Source organism: Oryctolagus cuniculus, chromosome 21 (assembly GCF_051225735.1).
Source record: "Oryctolagus cuniculus isolate XC-2025 breed Fujian yellow rabbit chromosome 21, ASM5122573v1, whole genome shotgun sequence".
NCBI classification, from domain to species: Eukaryota; Metazoa; Chordata; class Mammalia; order Lagomorpha; family Leporidae; genus Oryctolagus; species Oryctolagus cuniculus.
In genome coordinates, this window is record NC_142887.1 from 23,790,601 (window position 1) to 23,804,060 (window position 13,460).

The 13,460-nt window shown below is 52.7% G+C and overlaps 1 protein-coding gene across 4 annotated transcripts in view; it reads left to right on the top strand.

Moving 5' to 3' along the window:
• Nucleotides 1–13,460, top strand: part of MYO18B (myosin XVIIIB) — a 258,865-nt gene that overhangs the window by 101,859 nt on the left and 143,546 nt on the right. For all 4 annotated transcript variants that reach the window (XM_089322921.1, XM_089322923.1, XM_089322922.1 and 1 more), the window contains exons 23-25: nucleotides 5,284–5,412; nucleotides 6,444–6,587; nucleotides 10,716–10,805. In XM_089322921.1, the coding sequence (XP_089179047.1) occupies nucleotides 5,284–5,412; nucleotides 6,444–6,587; nucleotides 10,716–10,805 (363 nt within the window). The remainder of the gene's footprint in view (nucleotides 1–5,283; nucleotides 5,413–6,443; nucleotides 6,588–10,715; nucleotides 10,806–13,460) is intronic.

A 13,460-nucleotide genomic window follows, 5' to 3' on the forward strand; every position in this document is an offset into this window, starting at 1 on the left:
CCTGGCTTCGGATCGGCATAGCTCCGGCTGTAGCAGCCATTTGGGGGGGTGAACCAACAGAAGGAAGACCTTTCTCTCTGTCTCTCTCTCTCTCACTGTCTAACTGTATCTGTAAAATAAATGAAAAAAAAAAAAAAAAGAAGGAACTTGGAGTCTGGACCCAGAGCCGAGAATCAAACCCAGACATTGCGATGTGGGATTCAGGGGTCACCCTCTATGCTGAACCCCCTCTCCCTGCCACCTCCTTTACATGGAAGTCTTTGTGTCCCAAGTGAGGAGAATTGGACTCTAGTGTTGGGGCTCCCATTGTTGTCACCTACTCTGCAGTTCTCAGAGCTGGGTCCCAGGACCAGCACCCACCTCCCCTGAGAGCTTACCAGAAGCACACCTTCCCAGACCCCATCCCCGGTGCAGCGAGTCAGAAATCTCTGGGGGCGGGGCCCAGCCGTCTGCATTCTCAAAGCCCTCTGCCAGATTCCAGTGCACGCCCAAGGCTGCGAACCTCTGGCCTGGAAAATCACTCAGTTATTTCATGAATACAAAAATCAGCCCCGAGATCCTGACAGCAATTGCAGAGTCAGAAAGAAAACAGAATAAATCGTCACACGCAGGTGACCGTGGCAGGGGCCAGGGAGTCGATGAGCCCGAACAACCCAGTAATAGGACATTGTTGTTACTGAATGATACTTGGGACTCACAAAGAAGCCATTCCAAGAAAACCAAGGTCAATGTACGCTTTTGGAAGCCAGCGTAGACCAGGGACCAGGGCAGCTGTAACATGGGCAATAGAGCAGAAGTCTCAGAAACTCATGGGCAAAGAGAAGCGACTGCTCTGGTTGAAGCCCCGGCTCAGCCCCTCCCTGACTGTGGGCTCCCTCATTGTGCAATTGTGGCTCTCCAAGCCTCCGTTTCCTCCTCTGCCAAGTGGAGCCACTGCTTCCTAACCCCTCTGCCCCCAGCAGGTTGGCTGCAGGAATTGGTAACTGACAAGGGCTTCCCGCTCGTGACCTGGCTGGATGCTTCTGTTAGTGGTACGTGTGTATCAAATAGGATGACATTCTAATGTGTAAGGAATCAAGCACCTCTAATCGGCAAAATTACCGAGAGGAGAGGAGCTAATTTCTCAGCAGGCCCCCCAACACGGGAGCGATTGTCCCATCCGATCTTTGAAAACCCCTGGCCTGCGGCATTTTTAGAGGAAATCTAGCTCGCACGGCAGGGCCCCTGTGGGTGCTCTCGAGGCGAGGACGTGAGGCCGCCATGCTCTGTTTGGGTCTGATAAGCAGCTGGACCTAAGGAAAGTGAATAATTTAGATTGTTCTTGGTGATTTTTCAGCCCCTGGAGCTTTATCAAGGCTTGAGCCAGAGGCTGTGACATTTGTGGAAAAGGTATGATTCCACAGGCAGGCAGGCTTTTCGCTCAGCACTCTGTCCCTAAAAGGCAAACCAGAAACGAAACATCGTGATAAGATACTGACTTTTTCGCATCCTGCAAATGGTGGCTTCCAATTATCTTTTTAATGAAAGCTTCATATTTAATCAATGGTGGTTTGGGCAGTGCCTGCCGCCTAGTGTAATATACAAACTGGTGCTGTCATCGCTTGCATCATTGATTTGGGATTCACTAGCTTATGAAATTAATACAGACATTATTGAGGCAACCTGATAGGTAATGAGTCAATTGTATCTTTATTCCGATGAGACTAATTGTCTCAGTAGCCCTGACTTTTCATAGGAAGTGCTCCGTAAAGCAGTAGAAGGTTGCAAAACAGAGGTAGCACTGATCCGGAGTCCTCGTTCTCACCCCCCTCCCCGTTACCCTGGGATTGGCCCAGCGGCCTCCACTACTAGAAATAGGCTTCGAGTAATGGAGAATCGATTGAGACCCTTTGTTCCACCTGGAATCAAATTGCAATTGAGCCTCAAGCTTCAGCTGTTTGTATTGTAATGAACAAGGAGGGCAAGCCTCATGCTGGCATTGGGAACAGGTGCAGGAGATAGAAACCTGGGTTTTAGGCACTGGTCTAGGCTTTGTTGGTCATTGGTGATGTGAACCAGAGTCAGTGACAGGACCTACCTGAGCCCGAAGATTCGCGGTAGTGGTGGTGGTGGTGTTGTGAGGGATAAACATGGATGTAGAAGGAAAGACCTGGAGAAAATGCATGAGTGTACATCAGAAAGTTCTAGGAAAAATTTAAATTAAAAGATAAGTTTGGGGAGCCTTTTCGGTGCGTTGAAAGCCTGCACATTGGAATGCCTGGTTCCAGTCCTGGTTACTCAGATTCTGACCCAGCTCCCTGCTAACCCTGGGAGGCAGTGGGGGGTGGGCCTCCACCCACATGGAGGACCCAGATGGGAGTTTTGGGCTCCTGGCTTCAGCCTGCTCAGCCTTGGCTAATACTGACATTTGGAGAATGATCAGCGGATGCAGGATCTCTCTCTCTCTCTCTCTCTCTCTCTGCCTTTCAAATAAAATGACAAAAAAAAAATTGAAAAAGGAAAGTTAGCACCTCTTGACTGAGAAAAATTAGCAAAACAGTTTATCTTGGTGCAGTTTTTGCAATTCACACAATACCAGGGGTCCTTAAAACATTCACGGAAAATGCATATTCTGAAAACGCGACACATGGGTTTTTAGAAAATTGCACCCAAATAAGCTTGCGTATGAATTCCTTTGCTTTTCCATGGACGTTTTAAAGCATGTTTTTAAGTTCAGTGGGAACTGGAGTCTTCTCTGGGGTCAGGTGAATGGAAATCCTGGTGCCTCTTTTAGCCTCAGTTTCTCCATCTGTAAAATGGGAGGATCCTCATAACCACCCTATGGTTCTTCCAGAAGCTCGTGAAAATGGCATTATAAGAAGTTTGGCGCAAGAGAGTTTTGAAATTCATGTGGGTTTTTTTTTTTTTTTATTTATTTTTTTTTTTTTTATTTTTTTGACAGGCAGAGTGGACAGTGAGAGAGAGAGACAGAGAGAAAGGTTTTCCTTTGCCGTTGGTTCACCCTCCAATGGCCGCCGCGGCCGGCGCGCTGCGGCCGGCGCACCGCGCTGGTCCGATGGCAGGAGCCAGGAGCCAGGTGCTTTTCCTGGTCTCCCATGGGGTGCAGGGCCCAAGCACTTGGGCCATCCTCCACTGCACTCCCTGGCCACAGCAGAGGGCTGGCCTGGAAGAGGGGCAACCGGGACAGAATCCGGCGCCCCGACCGGGACTAGAACCCGGTGTGCCGGCGCCGCTAGGCGGAGGATTAGCCTAGTGAGCCGCGGCGCCGGCCTCATGTGGGTTTTTTTTTTTTTTCAATAAAATGCATTATCCATGACCGTTTTGAGAATCCCTCACGTGTGTGGATTTCAAAGACTTTTTGCCCCAAATGCATTGATTTTGAGGTCCTCTAGGCCTGCCAGGGGCCTTCCCTCCATGCCCAGGGCTTGTTCATTTCCAGAAGGGCAGCAAGAGCTCCCTACATGTTACCATGAATGGAAAATGTCCCCAGTGACTATAGAGCTACAGAGGGCCTGCAGGGGGCGCTGACACCTCTGGGGTTACAAACCACATGTGACAAAGAAACAAAGGCTGATCTTAGCAGTCAGCAGGAGGGCCTCTGAAAAGCGACCCCACCTCCATCACGGACTGGAATCCTCCCGACACTGTAGCATCCACCTTTGCTTCCTTCCTTGGGGTGGAGAGAAAATGGTTACCCCAAGCCATAACTGTGCCAGCACCTTGGCAGGATCAGCACTGCCCCCTCCCCGAGCTAAAGACGCTCTTAGAAAATCCTCTAAGGCAAACCTCCAAGACTCTGCCTTCATCTTCTGCTTTCAGTCGGTCCTAGGTCCCGGCTTCCCTGTTCCCTGCCGTTCCCTGCCTGCCGTCTGTTTGAAGGCGGCTCTGTGGGGGTGCCGAGGAGGCATTGATCACACCCTGCGGAAGCCATCATCCATTATGGATGAACCATCCCGAGGCCTCGCGGTACCATGGGCTGTTGCGGCACCCCTGTGGGTGGTACCAGCCCAGCCCCATTCTCTCCAGACCGAGGAGGGCCATCCCCACCTCCCCTACTGTCTCTGCCGCTGGCCCTCCTTAGTAGGCTGGATCCAGGTCTTTCTCAGATTTCCAGTGGTGCTTACTTAAAAACACACACACACTTTCCGAAGCTTGGGCCCAAGCCCACTGATTCAACCTCTCCTGGGGCAAAGCCTGGGAATCTGCATTGACTATACTTCCCCGATTGATTCTGGTGCTCGGTGAAGTTCAGGCAGATCTGTCCCGGCAATGGTTCTCACACTGACGTGCAGGAGTGTCCCCAAGGGGCTTGTGTTACCATGCAGATTCTGATCTGGCAGGTCTAGAATGGGGTGCGAGACTTTGCATTTTTTTTTTGACAGGCAGAGTGGACAATGAGAGAGAGAGAGAGACAGAGAGAAAAATCTTCCTTTTGCCATTGGCTCACCCTCCAATGGCCACCGTGGCTGGTGCGCTGCGGCCGGCGCACTGCGCTGACCCGAAGGCAGGAGCCAGGTGCTTCTCCTGGTCTCCCATGGGGTGCAGGGCCCAAGCACTTGGGCCATCCTCCACTGCACTCCCGGGTCACAGCAGAGAGCTGGCCTGGAAGAGGGGCAACCGGGACAGAATCTGGCGCCCCGACTGGGACTAGAACCCGGTGTGCCGGCGCCGCAAGGCAGAGGATTAGCCTAGTGAGCCACGGCACCTGCCGAGACTTTGCATTTTTTTTTAACTTTTATTTAATGAATATAAATTTCCAAAGTACAATTTATGGATTACAATGGCTTCCCCCACATACCGTCCCTCCCACCCACTACCCTCCCCTTTCCCACTCCCTCTCCCCTTCCATTCACATCAAGATTCATTTTCGATTATCTTAATATACAGAAGATCAGCTTAGTATACATTAAGTAAGGATTTCAACAGTTTGCTCTCACACAGAAACATAAAGTGAAAAATAATAGATGATTTTTTTTAAATGATGATGAAATCAGATCAGACCTATTGTCATGTTTAATCCCAGTGAGAGTCAAGAGACTTTGCATTTCTAACAAGCATTCAGGCGATGCCTATGCTGCAGGTGCGTGGACCAGGCTGCAGTCCCAGAGACTAGAGGAGCCATTAGGAGACGCCACGCCTTGCTAACTTAGGTCCTCATTAAGGGGCAGCTGCCCACAGATCCTGCAGGTGGATGGACTGGAACTGGGGTCTGCGTTGCAAGCCCCTCCCATTGAGACAATCTGATTCGGCAGAGGAGTCACCTGTGGCCTTTCCCGCTCACAGGTTTTCCTCAAGGAAGGCGTGGTCTCCAGGCTGGAGAAGCAGCGGGAGAAGCTGGTGTCTCAGGGCATCGTCCTCTTCCAGGCGGCTTGCAAGGGCTTCCTGTCTCGCCAGGAATTCAAGAAGCTGAAGGTACTGCTCGGGGTTCGCCTACGGGTTCTGGGCCAGTGGGTGTGGGGTGGGCACGCAGGCTCGCATGTCTCCCGCGGTGATGTCAGTACTACCGATCCAGGCACTGGATCTGGGTAGCGAGACCCTTTGCGAGGGGCACTGTGCAAGAGTCAAGATGTTTCCTAAGCCCACAGCCAGGCTGCAAGGGACCAAATCCCAGCTCTGCCACGGAGAAGCTGGGTGATCCTGGGCAAGTGACTTCTCCGTTTCTCCATCTGTAGAACAGGGACAATAACGATACTGCCCTTCCCAGGGCTATGATGAGGACTGGGTTAACATGGGTCAGGGTGTTGCCTGGTATGTCTTAGCTCCGCATCACCTGTTCACGCATTGGCTGTTGTCATGGTGATGAAAAAACAGCACCTCCTAGCCTGCCGGTCAGCATGTTTCCCACCTGCACCCAACAGAGATGAGTTGGGTCAGCACTTCTCAACGTGGGGTCCCCAGCCCAGCAGCCTCAGCAGACCTGGGCATTTGTCAGAAATGCGTGTGCCCAGGGCCTGTGCCCCAGGTTTACTGAATCAGAGCCTGCTGTGTTTCCATAGCCCTCCATAGGACTCTGAAACGCACACGGGTTTGAGAAGCATGGGGTTCCTGTTGAAATACGCTTGCGAAGTCTGGCTTTGCTAACAGTGGCATCCTGGACATTGTTTCCTGTGGGCAGGTGCAAGTGTTTCCAAGGAGTGTTTTTGCCTGGCAGAATCCCTACCTAAGATGTTTCCCATCAGTCAGTATTTTCTATGCCTTGTCCCATTATTGTCACTTGGCCAAGCAAGACTGAAGCCCGGCAGAGAGCCTGGTGCAGAAAGCCCGACTCCACAAATGGAAGGGTTTTTTTTTTTGGGGGGGGGGGGCACAAAAAGGTCCTCCAGTTGTTCCCTCTGGGGCTGAGGAGCATGGGCTCCACCCTGGGCCACATCCGCCTCCTCTGCTTCCCCCACCCCCAGCCCGGAAAGGAAGGAGCCACTCACCCTTGCCTTTTCCTCCTGCAGATTCGCCGGCTGGCAGCAAGGAGCATCCAGAGGAACATGGCTGTGTTCCTGGCCGTCAAGGACTGGCCGTGGTGGCGGCTCCTCGGCTCCCTCCGGCCACTGTTGAGTTCCAGCATCGGGAGTGAGCAGCTCAGAGCCAAGGAGGTCGGTCTGTGCAGCAGGCAGGACCTGGGGCCCGGGATGGGGGGTGGGGGAGAGGGGAGGGTCGGTTCCTTCCCTGTCGCTCCCCCTCTTCGTGGAGGAGCAACACAGGACCCTGCGCTGTTCTTTCGTCTGCTCGGCCCTCCCCGGGTTTGCTGCTGGTTCTTCCCGGGTTGGCTACTGTCCCTTCCACTTCCGTGGAAGGGCGGTTCCCCCTGGCCACTTTCCCCACTTCCGCAGGGGAGTGGCACACCGCCGGCCGGCTCTCCCGGGGGCTGCACAGGTGTTCCTTCAGATGTTCCCCTTAGATGTTCCTGGTGCATGCCATCTCTCTCCTCCTTTATAGTCCTCCTCCGCCAATCCTAACTCGGCTGCCCACACGCCGAGTACGCTGCTCTCCTCCAATCAGGAGTAGGTCCTACAGTTTATTGGCTGAACTGGAGGCAGCTGTGTAGAAGCTGTTTTCTTCTCTCCCAGCGCCATATTGTGGGAGAGCAGATGCACAGAATAAGTCTTAATTCCAGTAACTCAGTCCAGTCCGAGCTGCTCCCCACAGATCCCCCTTTCTTTTTATTTTTTGGCGTTGATACGCGCCTGTCTTCGGTGTCCCGCGGCACACACTCTGCTCTACTTGCTAGAGTTGCCACAGGTTCTTACAAGTCCTATCAATCAGGCAAACCGAATCCGGGTCCTCTCTTCGCCATGTTGTGAGGAGGTTTTTAGGCGCTGATGCGTGCCTGTCTTCGGTGACCTGCGGCTCATACTCTGGTCGAGCCGCCTGCTGGTGCTTACCGCCTTACTAATCAGGCAGACCGAATCCAAGCTCTCTCATTGCTGTGTTGTGGGGAGGCCTTATTGATGTTAATTCGCGCCTGTCTTCGGTGACCTGCGGCGCATAAGCTGCTAGCCGCCCGCAGGTGCTCATCGCCTCACTAATCAGGCAGACCGAATCCAAGCTCTCTCATTGCTGTGTTGTGGGGAGGCCTTTCTCTATTTCTCTATCTCCGGGCATTCCTATTTCTCCTATTTTACTTCTATCTACCAGCATTCCTGTTTCTCTCATTTTACTTCTAAACTTCTGTTTCTCTTATCCCTGCAGCTTCCCAGCGCCCGCCCCGAGGCTGCTTCTCGGCACCCGCCCCGCGGCGGCTTCCCAGCTCTGAGCCGCTTCAGCCCGTGCCTCTCTCATCTGCGCGGCTTCCCGGCTTTGCGCGGCTTGGCTTCGCGCGCTCCGCGGTCTCCACGCCCTTCGCGTCTGCACCACGGCCTCGCGCCAGCCCCGTTCCCTATCTATTCATGCCCCGTGCTATCTCTGCACGCGGTGGCTTCCGCGAGTCACACAGCGTAGCTTACGTCTCCGCCACTAGCATTCAATCCAAGTTCCCCGGACTAACCTGGCGAATTCCAAACTGGCTTACGTTTCCGCCTCGGCCTGCCCCCCGCGGCTTCAATTTCCCTAACATTTTTCTCTACCCGGTATGTTTCCCCAAGCTTTCCTCCAACAATACTCCTCCCTCATTTCTCCTGGCCTCTCCCCACAGTCCGTATCCGAGTCTGTTTGTTCTAGCTTTCACTTTCGACCTTAGAGATTTCTCCCAGCTTCCCACCGTAGTCCGTATCTGAGTCTATGCCTAGGCTTTCGATAGCTTCTTCCAGCACCTTTTTCGTCCGGCTTTTCCCTAGGCTGTTTGCTAGTCTCTCTCTCCGATATTTTCCCATTTCTTCCCATTTCTTCCCTCCTAAGTTTCCTATCCGAGTCACGGCACCATTATGTCGCTCCCTGTCTTCGTGGAGGAACGACACTAAACCCTGCCTAGGCTTCATATCCGAGTCACGGCACCATTATGTCGCTCCCCCTCTTCGTGGAGGAGCAACACAGGACCCTGCGCTGTTCTTTTGTCTGCTCGGCCCTCCCCGGGTTTGCTGCTGGTTCTTCCCGGGTTGGCTACTGTCCCTTCCACTTCTGTGGAAGGGCGGTTCCCCCTGGCCACTTTCCCCACTTCCGCAGGGGAGTGGCACACCGCCGGCCGGCTCTCCCGGGGGCTGCACAGGTGTTCCTTCAGATGTTCCCCTTAGATGTTCCTGGTGCATGCCGTCTCTCTCCTCCTTTATAGTCCTCCTCTGCCAATTCTACTCGGCTGCCCACACGCCGAGTACGCTGCTCTCCTCCAATCAGGAGTAGGTCCTACAGTTTATTGGCTGAACTGGAGGCAGCTGTGTAGAAGCTGTTTTCTTCTCTCCCAGCGCCATATTGTGGGAGAGCAGATGCACAGAATAAGTCTTAATTCCAGTAACTCAGTCCAGTCCGAGCTGCTCCCCACACTTCCCCTCCCCCATCTTGGTGCTTTCACTAAGGCACCAGGGCCTGCACCCCCAGGGATCCTTGATGGTGGAACACTGGGCCCAGCAGCCCTGGACGCCCCCTGCTGGATGTCCCCTGAGTCCCGCAGCCCCCGGGGTGAGGGGTGTAGACACGCTCTGACCACCTGGCGGGCCACAGGAGCACTTACTGCTCAGCCAGAGAGACTTGGTGGTGCCATCTTTAAGTCTTGAGCTTTCTTACGCTCCCTTCCTGCTACTATTCTCATTGGTTGTGAGTTGTTGCTTGCTGTTGTTTCATTCTTGCAAAAGTTGTCAAACACACACGCACGTGCACACACACACACACTTCATTTCTTTCTTGCACAAAAAGCCAACTACCATCCAAGTGGAGCACATCTCATCTGAAGAATCCCAACTGATAAAGTGCATGCAAATATTCCCAAATGCCCCAAACTCCAAATTCTCAAGCACTTTCTGTCCCCAGACGTTTCTGATGAGGGAGACTCAGTCTGTATCTACTCTCCTTCACCTTGCATTTCCCGAAATTCCCTCCAAGGTTCAATTTTTAGGGAGCTCCTCCTCGTTCCCTTCTTGTAGCTGCAAAACACTCCTTCATAGGTAAATGCCGGGGCTCGGTCCACCAGCCTGCTGCAGCCGGGCACAGGCACTGCCGCTAACGGTGATGCCCCAGGCTGCGTGTTGAGCCAGAAAGTGAAAGCTTGGATGGTGGTTGGGGGGTGTGGATGTGCTAAGCACGTACAGTGGGCTTGTTCTGCACACTTGCGTGCAGCCCCCAGGCGGGGCCAGTGGGGGCTCGGAGTGAGTAGAGATGCTGTCGCTAAGCAGCAGCGAGGGCAGAAGGCACTCGCGGGATCTTCAGTTTCAGACCTCACCACAGGCGGGCAAGTTGATCAGCCGCCCAGTTCCCCAGCCACCCTGCTTTTTATTTAATTCTATTTTAATTGGCAGATACTCACTGTGTTTCTTTATGGGGTATGGTATGGTATTTCAGGATATGAGGGTTCTGCAGCCAGTTCAGGGGAGAACGGAGATGAGCTTGCTTCAGTGCAAAAATGTTTGAAATCCATGCATAGTGATGCTCGTTGCCCATGGACTTTCTGGAGAGCCCCCTCCCCACCCGTATATTTTCAGCGTGGGGTGATTAAACCAGGCTGGTTAACAGATCCATCACCTCACAGACTTTGGCTTCGTGTGTGTGCAGTAAAAACGTTTAAAAGCCAACCCGTTCAGCAGTGCTGAAATACACAACACGTTATCATTTATTCAGTTGCTATCCTGTGCACTAAATCACTAATGCGTCTTCCTCTTTACTCAAGCTTTCTTTTTTTTCTTTTCAAAGGATTTTTATTTATTTATTTATTTATTTATTTAAGAGGTAGAGTTAGGTACAGTGAGAGAGAGAGAGAGAGAGACAGAGAGAGAGAGAGAAAGGTCTTCCACCCGCTGATTCATTCCCCCAGATGGCCACAATGGCCAGAGCTGAGCCGATCCAAAGCCAGGAGCCTGGAGCTTCTTTCAGGTCTCCCAAATGAGGCAGGGGCCCAAGGACTTGGGCCATCTTCTACTGCTTTTCCAGGCACATTAGCAGGGAGCTGAGGCAGAAATGTAGCAGCTGGGACTCAAACTGGTGCCCATAGGGGATGCTGGCACTGCAGGTGGAGGATTAACCTACTGCGCCACACTGCTGGCCCCTAACTCAAGCTTTTTATCCTCAGATCGCTCTCACCACAAGGGCACCACATACTTATGGTCCAGAATGGCCTCTGTTCAGCTGTTTGCTTTTTGTAGGAGGAGCTCACGGCGCTGAGACACAAGCTAGAAAAGTCGGAGAAGCTGCGGAACGAACTGCGGCAGAATACAGATGTGCTTGAGAGCAAGGTATTCCTGTCCCTCCGCGTGGGTCCGTGCGTGTGTAAGGTCCGTTGAGGGGGACAATGATGGTGTTCCTGCCCCTGTGCTAACTTCTTTGCAAGGATCCTTAAAATAACCTGTGAGTCACATGCTGTCATCAGACCCAATTTACAGAGGGAGAAATCGAGGCCCCAGGAAAGGAGATATCTTCCCAAGGCCACACAACCAGTAACCCATGCCATGTGGCTCCAAAGGAAAATTTTCCTTTTTAAAGGTGTTTTTATTTATTTGAAAGTCAGAGTTACAGAAAGAGTGAGAGAGTGAGAGAGAGCTCTTCCATCTGCTGGTTCACTTCTCCAGATGGTGGCAAGAGTGGGCCAGGCCAAACCAGGAACCAGGAGCTTCATCCAGGTCTCCCACGTGGGTGGCAGGGACCCACGCACTTGGGCCGTCTTCCTCTGCTTTCCCAGGTGCATTAGCAGAGAGCTGGGTCAGAAGTGGAGCAGCTGGGACTCGAACTGGTACCTGTATGGGATGCTGGCACTGCAGGCAGTGGCTTTACCCACTTCACCACAATGCTGGCCCGGGGGAAATTTTCTTAAAGAAGTCACAAAAGCACCAACCATAGGGGGGAAATGATAAATTTGACTATGCTGTAATAATAAGCTGTTGAGCTAAGCATAAAACAGACACTTATGTATTTGGAGTTGAAATTTGCAACATATACACTTGAGAGTCTTCAGAATATGGGAAGAACCTCCTCAAATCAGCTGGGACACAGACACTCCAACAGAAAATAACTGTGGGACAAAAATGTGGAGAGGCGCTTCCCAAGAAGGGGGTGTGATCTGAGAGTGCAAGTGTTCAATGTTTCAAGTGACCACTGAACTCGTGAAAAGATGCCCAGCCTAGCCGGTGATTGAGAAATGCAAATCAACACCACTCCAGGTACCGTTTCACACCTGAGATCAGCAAAGCGTGATGTAGCCAAGTGTTGGCCAGGCTGTGTGGCAGCGGGGACTTACCCGCTGCTGGTGGGAGTGTGAATTGATGCCACCACCCTTAAACAATTCACCACTGTCAGTGAGAGTTGACAGTGCCCGCACCATGTGCCTGGCAGTTCTGTTTCAAGGTTAATGAGAGGGGGTCTTCCAACAGTTCGTGGAAGATGCATACTGGGAAAAAATGATGCGTGGACATCAAGATTTTTTTTTTTAACAGGCAGAGTGGACAGTGAGAGAGAGACAGAGAGAAAGGTCTTCCTTTGCCGTTGGTTCACCTTCCAATGGCCACCGCGGCCGGCACGCTGCAGCCGGTGCACTACGCTGATCCGAAGGCAGGGGCCAGGTGCTTCTCCTGGTCTCCCATGCAGGTGCAGGGCCCGAGTACTTGGGCCATCCTCCACTGTACTCCAGGGCCACAGCAGAGAGCTGGCCTGGAAGAGGGGCAACCAGGACAGAATCTGGTGCCCCGACTGGGATTAGAACCCGGTGTGCCGGTGCCACTAGGGGGAGGATTAGCCTATTGAGCCGTGGCGCCGGCCCCAAAATTTGTTTTACAGCAAAATATAGTTATGTTTTAATTTAACTTTCCAAAACTTTAAAAAAAATCATTTACTTGAAATTCAGGGTTACAGAGAGAAAAGGAGAAAGAGAGAGAGAGAGAGAGAGAGAATGAGAGAGAGAGAGAGAGAGAGAATATCTTCCATCACTGGTTCACTTCCCAGATGATTGCAATGGCTAGGGCTGGACCAGGCCAAAGCTAGCAGCCAGGAGCTTCTTCTGGGTCTCCCACATGGGTAGCAGGGGCCTAAGAACTAGGGCCATCCTCTGCTGCTTTCCCAGGCCATTAGTGGGGAGCTGGATCGGAGGTGGAGCAGCTGGAACGTGAACTGGTACCCATATGGGATGCCAATGTCGCAGGCAGTGGCTTTACCTGTTATGCCAGGATGCCATTCCCTTCCACAAACCTCTTAGAGATTTATTTATTAGAGAAGGGGAGAGAGAGAGAGAGAGACAGACAGAGACAGGGGGGCAAAGTGGGAGAGAGCGACAGACAGTTGTAGAAATTCCCAAGTTCAGTGCAGTGCCCAAGTACCCACCATGGCTGGGGCTAGGTCAAGACCAAAGGCGCAAGCTGGAACTCATTCCAAGTCTCCCCTGCAGCTGGTAGGAACCCGGTTCCTTGAACCATCACCTGCTCATCACCAGGATCTGCACGGGCAGGAATGCTGGAGTCGGGGGCCTGAGCTGGGAAGAGAACCCAGGCGCACCAATGTGGCATGCAGGCAGCTGAGGGGCTGACTCCCAGCCCTCCGTGGGCTTCTGCACGTCCTTTGTACTACGGTGATCCACATGCATAGGAGAAGACAAGTGCGCGGCAGCCCCATTTGTCATACTGAAGGCGTGCACCGCCCAAATGAGGCTATCAATAGGAGAACAGATGAACTCATTTTGTTACATTAAAAACCGAGCTCCTCAAAGTGAAACTGAATGGAGCAGCAAGTGAATGATGGCCCCCAGGCCAAATCCAATCCAGGGCTCGCTTCTGTAAACACCGTTTTCCTGGCGCACAGCCATGCCCGTTCGTTTCCGGGCGGTTTGCCGTTGCTTTCGGCTCCGGTGGCAGGGCTCAGCTGTTGCGCCAGAACCCACTGACCCTGCCATGTGGCCTGCGAGGGCT